At 50.2% G+C, this 16133-nt stretch overlaps 1 protein-coding gene across 1 annotated transcript in view; it reads left to right on the top strand.

The window, feature by feature from the left end:
• The window catches only part of AFAP1 (actin filament associated protein 1), a 146610-nt gene that overhangs the window by 59240 nt on the left and 71237 nt on the right, over positions 1–16133 (top strand). The window contains exons 3-4 of the mRNA XM_060011881.1: positions 197–294; positions 11082–11190. Of these exons, the coding sequence (XP_059867864.1) occupies positions 197–294; positions 11082–11190 (207 nt within the window). The remainder of the gene's footprint in view (positions 1–196; positions 295–11081; positions 11191–16133) is intronic.

Raw genomic sequence — 16133 nt, 5'->3', positions numbered from 1 at the left:
TTCCAGCACAGATCCTTCCCCTGTAGAATGGAGAAGAAGAACACTCACCTCGCAGGATTGTTGTAAAGGACTAGAGAAAATAAAGACGTATCTGCGATGTATTCAGTGTGGGGCCAAGGAGGGGATAGCCGCCAGCAGTTGCCACCTTTCTCTGCCTTCTTCTCCTCATCCAGTTCTGTGGTTTTGGTTGGTACAGGTTTTGAAGTGAAAGATCATGCTGCGAAGCCAGAGACCCCCAACAGCCTGCCGGCCCCTCCCCAGATGCCTCTGCCAGAGATCCCGCAGCCGTGGCTGGTGAGTTCAAGTCCCACCATCACAAGAATCACCAGATGTCTGTGTTACTTTTGGTCCCAGGGGCAGGTGATAAAAGCCCAATTCTGGAAGAAAGGCCACGTGTTGCCCAAGGCACTCCTTTGAGTGTGTGTTTTGGATGCTAGTGATGGCTAAGTGGGAGGCTGCAGATGTACCTTCCCTTGGGAGGCTGATGGCTCTCTGAAAATCGCTGGAGCTACAGGTCCATGGAAATCTGGTGTTAACTTGGATTTTAAAAAACTCAGATGATTTAGCAGGCAAGATAATGACAGTAGAGCCTAGGGACTTGCCCCTCCTTCTGGGTTAACTCTGAATTTGAATACCTTAGCCTGAAACTTTAACGCTCATGCTTCTTCTGGGATTAAATATTCTTTTCTTCCCCCCAAGAAGAAAAATATGTACATGGTCCAGGAATGTGTGTTTTATTTGATTTTCTGCATTCACAATTGGTTTTGGAGTTCTTTTACTGTTTTTGCAATCTGGGGATACTCACCTATGCCATTCTTCATGGACCATTCGGCTTTTTCTGCCTTTTGCTATTTTCTAATTTGCTTGCTCAGGGAAATTAGGCTTTTATTCAAAATCAGAACAAAATCAGTTACTTAGCAACTCTCTTCTTAACATTTGCTTTCTCTATGAATCATCTGATTTTCTCTCTACCAGGAAAGGAACTGCAGGAAAGCAGGGCCCCATCTCATTTGTTTCTGTTCTGCCTGGGCCCCAGCACATGGCTGATGTCCAGCGAGGACTCAGTAATTATCATTGTAAAGGAGATAGAAGGAAATCAGTGCTTACTGGGTCCCTACCACCTGTCACAGATCATGTTTGCTCTTTTTTTCACTTATAATTTCATTTAATCCTTACAACCTGACCTCAGGGAACCCCTAAAATCCCCCTAAACATGTGAATAGTGTGTATTTCCATTTTCCAGAAAAGGAAGTGTGGGTCCAGTGAAGATGTGACTGCTCAAGGGCAGTAGGAAAGGCAAAAATACAGTTTTTTGTAACGTATTCTTTGGATTTCAAATCCAGCCTTTTCTCAGCAATACTATTTGGGGAGGTATGGCAGCAACGCCGATGCCAGCGTGACTCACCGACGGGAGAAGGTTTTCTTAGGAACCTAAGCCTGTTCCCGAGCTGGGCTCTGGGGAGGCCGCGGGGTCCAGGGTGTGGATGGGAGCACGGTTCCTGCGTCCAGGCACCAGCTCTGACACTTCCTGTGTGAGTTCAGACTGCGGCTTTCACGTCTCTGTGCCTGAGACGCCGCATTCTGAAACGAGTGTGATAATAGTGTCCACTTAGTGCGATTCTTGTGGCGATGAAAAGAGTTGATGGGCCTCCAGTGCTTGGAATAGATGCCTCGCGTCTGTTAAGCCCCGTGCGAGAGCCGGCTCTTGCTTTGTGGGGCTGTGCTTCTCAGACTTCCGGGGAGCGTGTTAAAAATGGACATTCTGATATGCTGGTAACGTCAATTATATTTTAGATATATTGAGTTAAAGAAGATGTATCAATAAGACCCATTTCATCCGTTTCTATGGCTACTAGAAAAATTTAAATTACATATGTAGCTTGCTTTATTTTTCTTTTGTTTTATACATTTAATCTTTCCACTGTGGAAAGCATATTGAATATATGATTTTTATATGCTGTTTTTATTTTTTTAACATTATGTATTTTTCCTTTATAAACTTATTTTTAATAATTGTTTTCCTTTTTTAAGAAATTCTTCCTGTTTCTGGTAGAAACTGTGACTCAATTATAGCTCTTTTTCATTGCTCATTTGATGTTTTTAGATTTAATACAGAATCATAGTATTAATCCTGTTTACTGATATACTGTTTGTCTACAAGATAAAGACGAGATGTGAGAAATCGGTGGTTCGTGAAGCTCCTGGTCTTTGTGCTCTGGTTTACTTGTATTTTCCTTTCTGAACTGACTTCATGATCTGTCTCAATACACTGTGTCTCGTACTTCAGCAGCACAATGCAGGTTGGGAAAGGTGTTTCAAGACTGAAGGTGAAATGCAGACCTCTCGAAGCAGCCGGAACAGTAGTGGTGGTTATAGGAATGTCATGGACTGCTCTTTAGTGGCGCATGAAGTGCTACCCAGCCGGCCTGGACTAAAATGCTTGTCTTTGATGCGCCAGGCCGGGGGGAGTGAATCTCAGTTTCAATGCCAGTTTCAAACAGAGTACTCATTGGATGGTCAGCATTTTGTACCATTTTTGACGGTTGAATAGTCAATCCCTTTCCATGGATTTTTCCTCGGATGCAGTTTATTCTTCATCCACTATTTTCTCTCCCTCTTCTCTCCTTGTCTCCTGCCCATCTTTGGCTGCAGCGTGGCAAACTGCTGTAGTTTTAAGGTGGACGAGAAGCCGTCCTATCAGTGGAGTCGGAACTGGCAGCTGGTTAATTAAAAATGTTGGTTCAAGTGAGGAATTCTAAAAGGGTATCATGTGCTTTAAACATTTCCGATTTAAACCAATCATTTTTGAGTAGGAGTTTGACCAGTGGGTAATTCCTCCCTACTGGTGCCCGACATGGGTGTCAAGAGAGTTTTCCAAACTCAGCCTCTAAGCCAATGCTGTTTCTTGATATAAAACTCCTAAGACCTTGATGTAGGGCCAAGAGCTGCATCCTTTGAGTGTGGGGCTACGGGTTGTCTTTTCTGTATAATCCGTACCTGCGATACAGGACTAACAATTCCCAGTTTTTGTTTCCTTACGGTGGAGTTAAATTCCGACACTTGCGAAACGATCTGGTCTTCAGAGTCCCAGAAATTTACCAGGGCCGCCTTTCGTAGCTGACGTGACCACTCTTAACTGAATAACTGGGTCTTTTCTTTTCTTGCAGCTTGTCTTGACTGAACCTTCCTAAGGCATCTCAGAGAATCGTCAGCTCTCCTCTTGCACTTGTTTTTTCACTGATTTATTTATGTAGTAGCTAACCAAATAGAGTAAACTAAATAGTCATAAGCGTAAGGATGTAAAGAACAAAGCTGACTGTTGGCGATGGTGCAGACTCAGCCGATGGCGCTGTTTCGTAGGCGCTCGGAGAGGAGCCCGTTGGCCACGAAGGGTCAGCATTTTGTGGATACCCGTCAGGGCGTTTTACGGACAGAATGAAGAACGTCTGTCAGCTCAGTGAGTCAGTGAAGTGGAGAGGGGTTAAGACAGCTCTGCTGTATTTTCCTGGTAGTTTATCAGGGAATTCGTCATTCAGCAAGTAAGCCTGTCTTTCAGTAAGTTGCCTTTGATGAGGTGGCTTTTGTCCAGTTGGTCACTCGCTGCTGGCAATGCTGGTAGTGGACAAGAAGTGGGATTGGGTAGGAGGCTACGCCAGGCAGAGGGCGTACCACAAATTAAGGCACAGACCCGAGAAAGACTCCGACGGACTAGAGCATTACAGGCCCCTCTGCGCGGCTGAATAATAGGATTTGGATGAGTCGTCCGCGGATGAGGCCGGAACACGCCGCAGGGGTTAAACCTCGAGGGGCCCGTGGGCCTGCAGAGCAGTTTGGGATGGTCCTCAAGGCAACTATGAATGACCGAAGGATTTGTTTTTAGTGTAAGACTTAGGATGCTCCAACCGGGTATTATTTCTTACTCATTTGAACCACGATTGCATTTTTTACTCTTTCATGGCATGTATTGAAGGAATACTGCCTTTTATCACAGCTCTGTGTGTTACAATCTCCGAGAAATGAGTCCGCTTCTATCTTTTTATCCCTTTTAGTGCCGAACAGTGCTCTATGCAGTTATTGTTAACTATCTCTTGACATCCTTTTTTTTTTCTGGACCCTCGAGAGGCTGGGCAGGAGGGTGGGGTCACACTGGCCGCTTTCCCGAGTACGCTCGGCACCCTTCACCCCCCATTTCGGGCCTGGCGCACCCCTGGCTGAGGGCCCTCACCCGGCTCTCTGCGGCACTCTCAGGCATCAGCGCTCCCCTCTTGCTGGCTGACACCCAGGTGGGCCCCCCACACAGGTGTGGCAGAGACTGGACAGGTCTCTGTGCCCCGGTTGGCTGGTGAATTACACTCAGGTGGTAGCAGTAAAAGAAAAAAAAAGGGGTCCAGTGGATCTCTAAAATGTGTCCATTTTGCATAACTGAAACTTTATACCCGTTGATCAGCAATGCCTCACTTTGACATTCTCTTAATTAAACTTTAACCTTTTGAGGATGATGCCTGTTTCTCTCCTCCTTTGGGTTCCTCATATGACAAAGCAGAAGATGCCGACGGCCGCTCAAGGTCAGGAGCCACATCAAAAAGTCCGTCTTGTAACGTTGATGACGCTTCTGTACAGGAAGGGAATCGTGCGTGTTTCTGTTTTGCTCTTGGAGTCAATGCGGCTGCAGCCCAGGGTCCTGGGCGAACCGGCGACCCCTTCAGTGTGGCCGGTGGAGCTCGGGCCGGGCGGCGCGAGTGTGGGTGTGCGCTCCGTGGAATTCAGAACTTCCCTTGACCTTTGAGAGCGAGGTACAGTGTGCAGCGTGTTTACAGACCCATCCGCCTCCCTTGCTTTCCAGGGGAGATTGGAGCAGGCCAAAATATGCATATGCATAATGGAAACATTTCCGGGAAGGGCTGTGCTTCCCGACAGATTGTGGGTTTTGTTTCACACCGAGAGCTGTGCAGCTATCAAAGGGACGGTACTGAGTTAGCATGCAGCCCGTGCTGAGGGAGCATTTGCGAAGGCGGCCGGTTCATCCGGAAATGGGTCCCATCTGTGTTGACATTGGCCGCCAGGCCCCACCGCCCAGCCCACCAGCCGGCTCTGATCCAGACAGTCGGGAATTGTGCTTCCTGCCCTCCCCTCCTCCGCTTAGGGGAACAGTGGGTCTACGGGACAGGGAGACTTCAGACCTTCCTGGCTGAGAGAAGAGAGCAGGGAGACCCCTTTGGGGGCTGTATATGCTCTGTATGATATCCCATCAAGGCATTTTCTAGAAATATCTTTATTTGATCATTTAAACGGCAGACAGTTTAGATGTGTTTAGATGGGGTAGAAGACGCAATTTAGTGTTTTGCTATTTTAAGGCTAGACCTTATGTAAATGTGATGCCTTATTATATCAGCAGATAGCAGCAAGGTCGTTTTTTTAAAAATATTTATTTATTTATTTAGGCTGCGCCAGGTCTTAGTTGCGGCATGCGAGATCTTTAGTTGCGGCATGCGAGATCTTTAGTTGCAGCATGTGGGATGTTTAGTTGCAGCGTGTGGACGTCTTAGTTTCGGCATGTGGACTCTTAGTTGCAGCACACAGACTCCTTAGTTGCGGCATGCATGTGGGATCTAGTTCCCCGACTAAGGATCGAACCCAGACCCCTTGCACTGGGAGTGCAGAGTCTTACCCACTGCACCAGGGAAGTCCCAGGTCATTTTTTTATTGTGGTAAAATACACATAACACAGACTTTACCATTTTAACCACTTGTAAGTGTCCAGTTTCGTGGTGTAAAGTGCGTACGTTGTTGTGCGACCATTGCCACGACCCGTCTCCACAACGTTTCATCTTCCAAACTGAAACTCCGTCCGCAGTAAGCAATGCCTCGCACCCCCCAGCCCCTGGTAGCCAGCATCCTACTTCCTGTCTCTAGGAAACAATGATGTTTTGGTCCCAGCCCTTACCGCCTGCCTGCTGATGGCATTTTATCCTTCCTAAAGTGCTTTCACAGCATCTTCATTATCTCTATTTGACAGATGGGATTATGAGATTCTTTGAGATTGACTGACAAAATCAGGTATTTTGTCAGTTGCAGAGTTTCGACTAAAGCCCGAGATTTAAAACAACAAAACCATCCCGGAGAAGTCAGATGTGATCCTTTTCGTGGCTGTGAACCATCCTGTTCCTTTTCTCCTTGTCTTTCGATCGCAGAGTTTAGTGTCACGTCTCACTCCCGTGGCGTCTTCATCTTGGATTTATTCCGTGTCCCATTGCCACTGCTGTTGCACTGTCCTGCCTTCCCTGTGGGAGCCCGCCTCCGGGTAGAGAAGGAAGGGAAGAACATGTGCCCCATGGGCTCTCATTCTTAGTCATGTATAAATAAAACTTGAGAAAATATGTGTGAATAATTTCCCAGTGTTTACTCAAGTGCTGTTGGAATGCAAATTAAATAGTGATCAGAATGGAAGGGGGTGTCATTTGGATAAAAACTTTCATTTTGCCAAGAAGAGTATCTGCTGAAAATTCTTGACGTTAGGATTGAAACCATGTTTTGCACTTGAGGCCATCAGCTTTTGTTATCTGTTGACAATCCCTCCCTCCCGTCCTCGGGAGCTTAGGTGATGCTGTGGAGTGCTGCTGCCGTATCTCTCAGCCAGAAAGGGCTTTGCCGGCACGTGGCAGAGCTAGAGTGTGAACCCTCCCTGTCTTCTGTCAGATCATATCGTTTTTAGCTGCTACTCTTAACAGATTTTAAGCACTGTAACCAGAAAGATAGAATCTGGATGTATCACTGTATGTACAGAATTAAAGTCAGAAAGTGATTCCAAATTCTAGGCTGTTTTTCTCTGCTAAAATTAGGTCTCAAGTTCATTGGTGTGTCTGGTGCAAAGGACTGAGTGATTAATGGGGGCCGGAGGAGGGGAAGGTGGGGGGCAGCAGCAGAGAGGAGAGGGAGGAAGGGCAGAGTGGGCATGGAGGTAGAGCCGGTGTGGACGTGCCTTCCTCAGGAACGCACGGATCCCGCCGTGCTGCGGGAGCCGGGAGCATCGGGTTGGATCCAGTGGCCTTGGTGGGTTGCACGTTCCTTCCCTGCATCCTGTCTGGCTCGGCCGCCGCAGCAGTAAGTGCTCGTCTGTGCCCACCCGGCCGACTCCTGGCTTCTCCAGTAAGCAGCTCTGCAGCACGGGGGTGCTGGGCAGGGTCTTGCATCCCCCTCAGTTTCCTCGTTTGTAAAATCAGAATCAGAATACCAATCTCTCAGCGTTGTTTTCTCAACAAGAGAAAAAATATATAAAGTGTTCCAGAACAATGCGTGACACACGGAAAGCAGACCGTAAACAGTCATTATTTTGTTGGAATAATAGCAATGACAATCATTGTATTTATGCCATATAATTATATCTTAATATTTATTATTATTAATGGAAAAAATTTTCTATGAGGCTTTTCCTTAAAGTAGCAAAGACAAATATTGTGTTGGCCAAAAAGTTCGTTTGGGTTACGTGAACGAACTTTTTTGGCCAACCCAATACTAATGGGCTTTTCTTTCCAAAAAGGTAGAAATTAAATTATGGCCAGTATTGTGAGCCAAGCAAGCCTGTCGACTATATTCCTATCCAGTTGTAAGTATTGGTCTTCTCTGATAAGACGCTGACACCTTAAAAGAGAAATTTACAATGCCTAAGGCAGATAAGATTTCCTGAAAAAAAAAGTCACATTCATGTAAGCATTCATTCGTGGGAGAAATATTTCAGTGAATTTAAAGGTTATCTAGTAACCGGTACCATGCCGTTTCTACTTTCCTGTCTAGGGCGCAGCACAGATCAGTCGTTCCTTGAGGAAAACAGTTTCTCATCCTTCTTTGTCAGTATCTGAGAAGGCTGTGAGGGTTAGACTTGAGTCCCGTATTCTGTGAGCATGTGTCTTCTGAGAGCCAGTCCAGGAAGACTCTGGTGACCAGTGCCAGACGGTGCCGAGCTTTGTGCGTGGACTGGGTCTCTTCTAGCATTGAAGGGAAGCTGTCAGATCCAAAGTGGAGTGGCGTCACGTGGGTGTGTAGCCTTGCCGTCAGAAGGTACATTTGAGTACGTGCTCTGGCCAGAGATGACAGTGTCATCAATCAGGTAGCGAGGACCCAAAGTCAACTCTCACTACAGTTTAGAAATGTGTAAAGTTGGCTTTGTTGACTGATGACCTGCAACCTTATAAGGATACTACAGTTGGAATCTTAGAGCCGGGATGGACATCAGAGGTTATATGATCCCACGCCCTCATGTACAGGGAGGAGATTGGTACCCAGATACAGAGGAAGGCTGCATAAACAAGGCCGAGGCTGGAGCTAGGCCTGCCACGTGCCAAGTATTGGAACTTTGGTCTTCTTCACCCTACACGCTAGTGTCCTGCCTGTGCTCTGGTTTCCATGACCCCCTTTGGAAACTTGCCTTCCTCATTTTGTACTGTTTAAAATTCCTGTGAATTGTGATTTCAGCGAATTCTGACCTACTGGGAAGGATCTGACAGAAGTTTTTCCTCTGAAAGCAATGGTGCTAAATAGCGGTTCTGATCCACCCATGGCCTCTGTTCTCTTCCATTCTCAGTGACATCTTTCCTATTCGTTTATAGGATATAGGTGGTGTGAACTAGTTAGGAAAGGGAAAACATTTTTTCTGTCTCTCCCTCATTTGCCCTTTAACAAACCATCAGACCTCTGTCTGGAACCCGTGTGGCAGAATTTCAAGGGCAAATGGTATTTGGGAGTGGAGTGTGAGATCCTTTTTGGAGAAAGAGAGTGCTTCTCTATAAGTATTATTATTTGAGGGGTATTACTTCAAATGAAAGTCATTTTTTTCCCTGATTTTAAAAACAATATTATGTAGAAAATGCAAGCTATATGGATTCGCATGAAAAATCAGTAACCTTGTGTTAACATTTTGGTGAGTGACCTGCCCTTGTATAGATGTGAGTGTAAGCGCAGCCCTGATAGAAAGGCTAATAGTGCACCTGTTTTCTTTCACTTGGCAGTATCTAGGAGAGATTTTTCAAGTAAATGACTGCAGATGTGCACTGTCCTTTTACATGTCTGCACCTGGCTGTGTCAGGATACCTAAGCATTCTTCTCTCAGGGAATGTTTAGATTGTTTTTAACTTGGGAGGGAAAACCTTTTCTTGAACATCCTTATATGTTTTTGCTTGTTTGACCAGTTGACCTTCCTGGCATCTATTTCTAGAAGTGGAATCGTGGATTTAAGGGCATATGTATCGAGTGGTTGTGTGGAAAGCACGACCACCAGCAGGGTCTGAAAGTCTGCTAAGTCCCATCAGCTGAGAGCCAGCGCCTGCCTTACACACCTTTGCAGCACTAGGAAGGGGCCTGTGCTAGTTCGTAAACATTTGTTCGATCCAGCCACTTGTAATGCTCTTCTAGAAACGTGAATAATCCGACTGTTTCAGCATGCTAAGGGGAAGCTGAAGCACCCTCATTTCATGAGGGAATCAAACAGCCCCCTTCCAAAAGCACCACGCGGAGGCTTTAACCCTGGCCTGGACTCCTGTTCAGACCTCACCCGGGGAGGACAGGGTGTCAGGTTACATCGTAGGCACCACCTCTCCCCTCCAGATGATAGGAGTGGATGCGGTCCAGCGTGAGAGCACAGGGTGATGGCGGGCGGGCCTCAGCCCGGGGAGGGGAGTGCAAGGGGATAACTGCCTTCGAGGACGGGGAGGAACGCTGCGCAGATGACCTGGAGTCAGTTATCTTCCTTCATCTGGCGAGAGGAAGGAGTGGGTTGAGCGCACAGCGGCGATTAGTCATTCGCAGAGGACTTCTTGGCTCCAGACTTGAGTTACAGGAAAAGTGGTGGAGTTTCACATTCTGTGGAGCATTGTTCTTGGAAACTGCACTTGGTCGGTCCTCAGTTTGGGGCCTCTGTTCTCTTCCACTCTCAGCGACATCTTTCCCATTAGCTTATAGGATATAGGTGGTGTGAACTAGTTAGGAAAGGGAAAGAGAGCGAGAAACAGAGACTATGAATATGAAAAAGCTCTTTACTGGACAGACCTGGTGCTCGAGAACCCCAGCTGGTCGTGGACAGTGTCTGATCTTGAGCACGAGGTTTTGGACTCGGAGCCTCACTTCCCATATCTGTAAAACATCGGGTGATGGAATATCGACCGTGAAGGGTCCCTGGGTGGATGACTGATGTAGCTTGTAACCGGTGCAGAGGCTGCAGAGGACAGTGCCAGGCAGATAGCAGGCATTTGGAGGATGTTGGCTTTCGTGCCCTTCACCTGTTTCTCTTGACCTAAGGACCAGTGAGGGATGGAACGAGCAGATCCCATACGTGTTCACGGGAAGAAGAGGTGGGTCTGCTTTCGAGTCCTCAGGGACTTCCGAGGGAGTGGTGCTTCAGCCGGTCTTGCTTGAATCTGGGTGGTCCTGAGCCTGCCAGCTCTCCATGCTCTGAAGTTACGGCTTCAAAATCAGGGTGCCTCCGTCTCAGAGTCTGTCAGATTCCTTCTCCAGAGAATAATTTCCAGTTCCTTTTAGAGGTGGGCTCATAGGTGATTTCCTCTTCTCTTTTTTGAGAAGTTTCCCTGGCACACAGGAGGAGTGTGGTGAGATTGTGTGGACAAACGTACTCACGTGTTCAGTCGCTGTGTCCCTGGTGCTTGCCCTGTGATGAGCATGGGTGGACCTGAGCCGTCTCTGTGCCCCTCGGGGGTCTCCAGTGTAGGACGCAGGCCGTGAAGGGGAAAGTCAGCTTGGGCATCTGGGAGGGCGGTGGCGTGGGGTAGAGTGGGGGAGAGACGCCTGTCTCTGCTCTGGGGGAGGGGTCTGCGAGGGCCAGCGCGCGTCTGGTGACAGCCGGCAGGTCGTGTGGATCGAGTGGCGTGGACAGGGCCAGGCTGAGGGTGGCCGTGAGCGGGCGGGCAGCGCAGATCCCGCCAAGAGCCGAACGTTGGGAGCTCTTTGGACGATGTTCTTTTTCTCCAGAGACTTTACAAAGGAGGGAGGAAAATGCCCATCAACACCTGTTAGGTGCAGACCCAGAATTTCCCCCTAACGATCATGCTCTGTTGTTTCTTCCTTTCTTCGCTCAGCCGCCTGACAGCGGGCCACCACCGCTACCGACATCCTCTCTCCCGGAAGGCTACTACGAGGAGGCCGTGCCGCTGAGTCCCGGGAAGGCTCCGGAATACATCACCTCAAGTGAGTGGCCCCCCGACCTGCCGGGCTGTTGGGGAGCCCTCCCGCTTTTCGGGTGAAGGGTGGGTAGGGGCATTACACAACACCATGGAAATGTGGACTTCAGGAAATTCTGAACCCAAGGAGAGGGGGCTACAGAAAGGGTTTCGAAAAGTCTAAGGTGTCCACCAAGTACCTTCGGTAATTTCAGATTGTTGTCTTTCTTGTGACTCAGATTTCTTGTGAAATCTTGCTGCTGTGGAAGCATGCGTCAGCCAGTGAAACGTGTTCCCTGTGGTCAGAAGAGAATGACTTTCTGAGGCATGTTTTCATGGGGTCCCTCCCCGCCGCCTTGACCAGGGCACGTCCCTCTTAGGCTGCATTCATGGTGCCTCCGAGAAAGCGTGTCTGTAAAATAGACACAGAGCAAGCAGGCGTCTCCTCGTAGCTGTTTGTTTGTTTTCCGTTTATTTTTTACTGGAGCGTAGTTGAATCACAATGTTGTGTTAATTCCTGCTGTACAGCAAAGTGACTCCGTTGTACGTATGTATACGTCCTTTTTCCTATTCTTTTCCATTAGGGTTTATCCCAGGGTACTGAGCCTAGTTCCCTGTGCTGTACAGTAGGACCTTGTTGTTTATCCGTCCTGTATACACCGGTTTCCATCTACTAATCACAAAACCCCACTGCAGCCCTCCCCCACCCCCCTCCCCCTTGGCAACCACCGGTCTGTTCTCTACGTCCCTGTTTCTGTTTCACAGACAGGTTCATCTGTGTCCTGTTTTAGATTCTACATGTAAGCGATGTCACATGGTGTTTGTCTTTCTCTCTCTGACTTACTTCAGTTAGTATGATCATCTCTAGTTGCTGCAAACGGCATTATTTTGCCCTTTTTGATGGCCGAGTCATATTCCACTGCGTGTATGCACCACATCTCCTTTACCCATTCATCTGTCGACGGACATTTACGTTGTTTCCTGTTTCTTTTTTTGTTCTCCATTCATTCAGGTTTTACAAGAATGCTTTGGCCTACGTTAGGGCCGTCGTGACACGATCGTTAGCTGCCTGCCGGCGCTCAGAAGTGCCCCTTTGTAGGCAGCCGGCCTTCACAGGCACAGAAGGGCGGTGGCGTTGAGCACCTGTTGTAACTACCTCTGGAGTTTGTTTTTAGATCCTTGCCTTTGCTTTTGCTCCCGATACTCTGGCAGCAGGCAGCGTGCTTTGTCTCGCCATGAGGCAGATGTGGCATATCTGAGCGTGCTGCCTTAGGGAATCCAGCTTGCCTTTCCTGTAAAACATGCGTAAAATGGGGAGTGAAGGCGTGATCTGCTCGTGTCACGGAGAGGCCTCCGTGTGTCCGCATCTTGTGTCCCGTTCTCCCACCTCCTCCCTCTGCTCACGGAAGCGCTCTCCGTTGTCGCCGTCGGCCTGTCCCCTGAAATCTCTGCTTCGTGCAGACTTGGAGTTTTCTGATCTTTCTTTCCCCTGGCAGCAAACAAGCAGGGCCATTTCAGCAAAGCGGAATCTAACTTGATCGTTCCAGGAAATACCCCAGGATGTTTTCTGACCGTGAAGGGGGACACACAGAAGCCAGGCAAGCGGGACCTTAGGCCCTGGAGGGCAGTGGCCTTTCCCGCTGTCTTGTGCCTGTTTGCTCTGGAGCAGGCCGACACAGCCTCGGCCCAGCATCAATGGAGACTTGAGGGCCTCTTAGTGAATTCTGAATGAGAGAAGGGACAGTTCTGACAAGGAGGCTGTGAAATACTGGGTTTTGAGATCCGAATATTAAATATTTAAATTTCTCTTTCATTTTAGAACCATTTGGGAAAAATGCATTCAAGTAATTTCTAAGTGTCCACTGTTTCAGAAGATAGTAAATTAATGAGAAAACACGAAAAATTAAACGGCTTGATATAATTCAAAACTTCAGTGGATTCCTCTCTTTCTGAAAACAATGAATAAAGGAAAAACAGTTGCTGATGAGGGTATTTCCCACCGTTGGGAACGTTGGGTCCCAGCCTTCTCCCACCTTCCTTGTCCCGCTCCAACATACTTTCAAGACTAGAGACCGAGAGTAATTCTGTTTGACTTGCGGGGACCTTTGGTCGTCTTTGGTCCGAGAAGGCCCACGCGACCGGTGTGTCGTGTCCTTAACTGCTGAGGTTGGGCCCCTTTGGTTGAGCTAAGCCCAGAGGGAGGGCCATGGAAGGACTGCTGCCTGGGGAGGGACAGTGGGTCCGCAGTGCCAGCACTTCGCTCAGACATCTGTGCCTGATCCTCGGCTGCCGGCCAGGACCCTCCGCGTGGGGAGCCGTGGCAGGGGTCTGCGGCCGGGTCGGGCCAGGGTCGCGCCGCCTTCGCTTACGCATGGGTTTCTGGCCGCTTTGTCGAGCCCTGAGTCAGGCCCGGTTTACTGGAGAAGCAGAACCACGTCGTGGGGCAGGGGCGTGTTGTAGACGCGAGACCCTGTGGGGTCATGGGAACCAGGGCAGATGCGTGCTGGGGGGCCGGCCGGCATCAAGGGGAGCTGCACAAGGCCCGGGGGCGAGGAAGGATGCTGGGAACCCCCCTGCCTCTCACTCCCCGACGCGGGGCCCCGTGCGGGAGGCCGGACCGCGGCTCCGTGGAGCCGCACGCGCCTGGCCAGGACCCAGAGGCGGCCGGGCAGGGGACCCTGCGGGAGCGCCGACAAGGAAGGCCTGCAGCCCAGCACTCGCGAGCGCAAGCTGCAGCGCCTGGCACCCTCCCGATGTCCAGGTTGCTCACAGACTTCTCTTGTGGCCAGTCCTAGCCCAGAAGCACCCAGCAAAGGGAGTCTGGGGGGATGCGTCCCAGCCTTGCCGAGGGGATACGGCGTAAGAGCACCACCACTGCTCCTGGGTCGGCTTGACACCCACGCACCTCTCTACCCGCAGTGGATGTGCAAGCGAAGACGGGGGCAGAGTGGTGGTTCAGTGTAACACGGTTCAACTGTGACTGGTGTGACGGAAACGCCCCGACTCCCCAGAGGGTATGACATCCTCTGTCCACTTTGGGGTGACCTCGTTCTCTTCTGGCCAAGTCACACTCTCCCCTTTGGGAGCCTGCCACTAGAAGATGAAGCCAGGGTCAACTGCTGTTAGCACTTCTCTGTTAGATGGTAGGGGACGTGAGAGGGGAAGAAAAAGGACTCGATTATACGTACACAGTTAGAGCCCTATCAGAATATGGACAAGAACCTCGTAAAGGGCTCAGTCCTCACTTCCACAAACGGTCCATGGTCCTCGCTGGTATTTATAACATCCTGCATGTCCCCTTTGCCTTCAGCAAGCACCTTGGTTGATGGTCCAGTACAGTGGCTTGGCTTTCCTTCCTGAAAGGCCTGGGCTCCAGCAGGACTACCTGTACTGGACCGTGGCAGTGTCCCGCTGACTCGAGTGCCAAGGACGTCCCAGGGATCTGCTGGACCTGGACGTGCTCTTCTCCCCATGTGTGGTCACAGCTTCTTGGTGGGCGGGACCAGTCACCCAGTCACTGCAGGGACCCCTAGTTTGTCTGTTGTCTCCACTTCTCGGCCAGTGGAGCCATCGCTGTGTCCCTTAGAGGGGACATTCTGCCCCTAGAGAGAAAGACCTGTGCGCAGCAGAGCCAAAATTTCCAGGAACGGAAGCAGAATTTTAGTGAGCGGATGCCTAGGGGTGATAGTGAGTGGAGTCACTACCGTTTCACCCCTGGGTTCCCAGACCTGTGCTCGGAGATATTCTGGAAGATCCCACCCCCAGCCCCACAGGTGTGACCAGTCAGGCCGGGCCTGAAACGGAATATTCCGAAGGGACTGCGCTGGTCTCTGCTGCGTCGGCTGCTTCAGGGTGACGAAGACAAGGCGAGGCCAGTGAGCTTCGTGAGCACAAACCCATTGCCGTCAACTTCAGTTGCTGTAAAATGAGTTCCGGGGTCAGAAGCAAGGCTTCCAGCCCACGGATGACGCTTCCTGCAGGAGCGTCGTGGGCAGCGGGTTTACTTTATCCCCTCCAGTGGGAATAAAGCGCTGCCCTTCCATGGTGCACGTGGTCCAGGCATAACCTGTGAGTAGGCGGCTGGCTGACAGCCCAGGGAACAGTGTCGTGTGCAGGCAGGACACTCACAAGTGCCAGGAGTCGGATGGCCCTTGTTGAGAGGAAGTCCATGTTGCCGAGTTCCATGTGTCACCTCCGCCCCTGACACCAGCTGCCTGTGCAGGAGTCCATTCGCACAAGAAATCCGGGCAAAGAAGCTCACTGACGTCTATGTAGTGGGTCGTGTGGTTACCTGCTGGTGATTCTGGCGAGGCTGCCCCTTGCTAAGCATCCACCCGACGTGCAGGTGCTCACCTCGGGAGCCCTACTCACAGCCCCTTCCGCAGACCTCCTTGCTGCCAGTCCCTCTCGAGTCTTGACCGTCCAAGCAAATGCCAGGCGTGCCCACGAACCAGTGCAGAGAGAATAGGGGCACAGGCTTCCGAGCCACTTGCTTACGCCCCTCGCTTACGTCTTCAGGGCCTGATGGAGCCCAGTGGACACACGTCTGCTTCAATGTGATGCCACGTGCTCCTCAGTGGGTTGGATGACCCGGAGCCCTTGCGGGGCAGCTCTGGTTGATGGTAACCTGGTGCTCCGCGATCAGGTGTTTAGACTGTACTAGGGCGGCGGCGGCGCGCCCAAGGCCATCTCTCAAAATGAAGTGGTTCTCAGCAGAGGCTGCCAACGCTGCGCCCCGAGATCCTGCGGGTCGGCACTGAGCTTCACCTGTGAGAGCCTGCCAAAGGCTTCTGTTTCCAATTTCTAGAGCAGGGTTTGAGCAGAGGAGAAGCAGCACCACGAGGTGGAATGGGAGATTGATTCCAGGGGTTCGACCTCACACGATGGCGGAGCTGTTGAAGGTGTGCCCGAGCACCTGGTCAGAACGGCCGTCGGGAAGGGGAGCTAGAGGAGATAAGGACACGCCATCGG

The sequence above is a fragment of the Delphinus delphis genome, chromosome 5, assembly GCF_949987515.2.
Source record: "Delphinus delphis chromosome 5, mDelDel1.2, whole genome shotgun sequence".
NCBI classification, from domain to species: Eukaryota; Metazoa; Chordata; class Mammalia; order Artiodactyla; family Delphinidae; genus Delphinus; species Delphinus delphis.
This window is presented reverse-complemented; position numbering and strand designations above follow the sequence as displayed.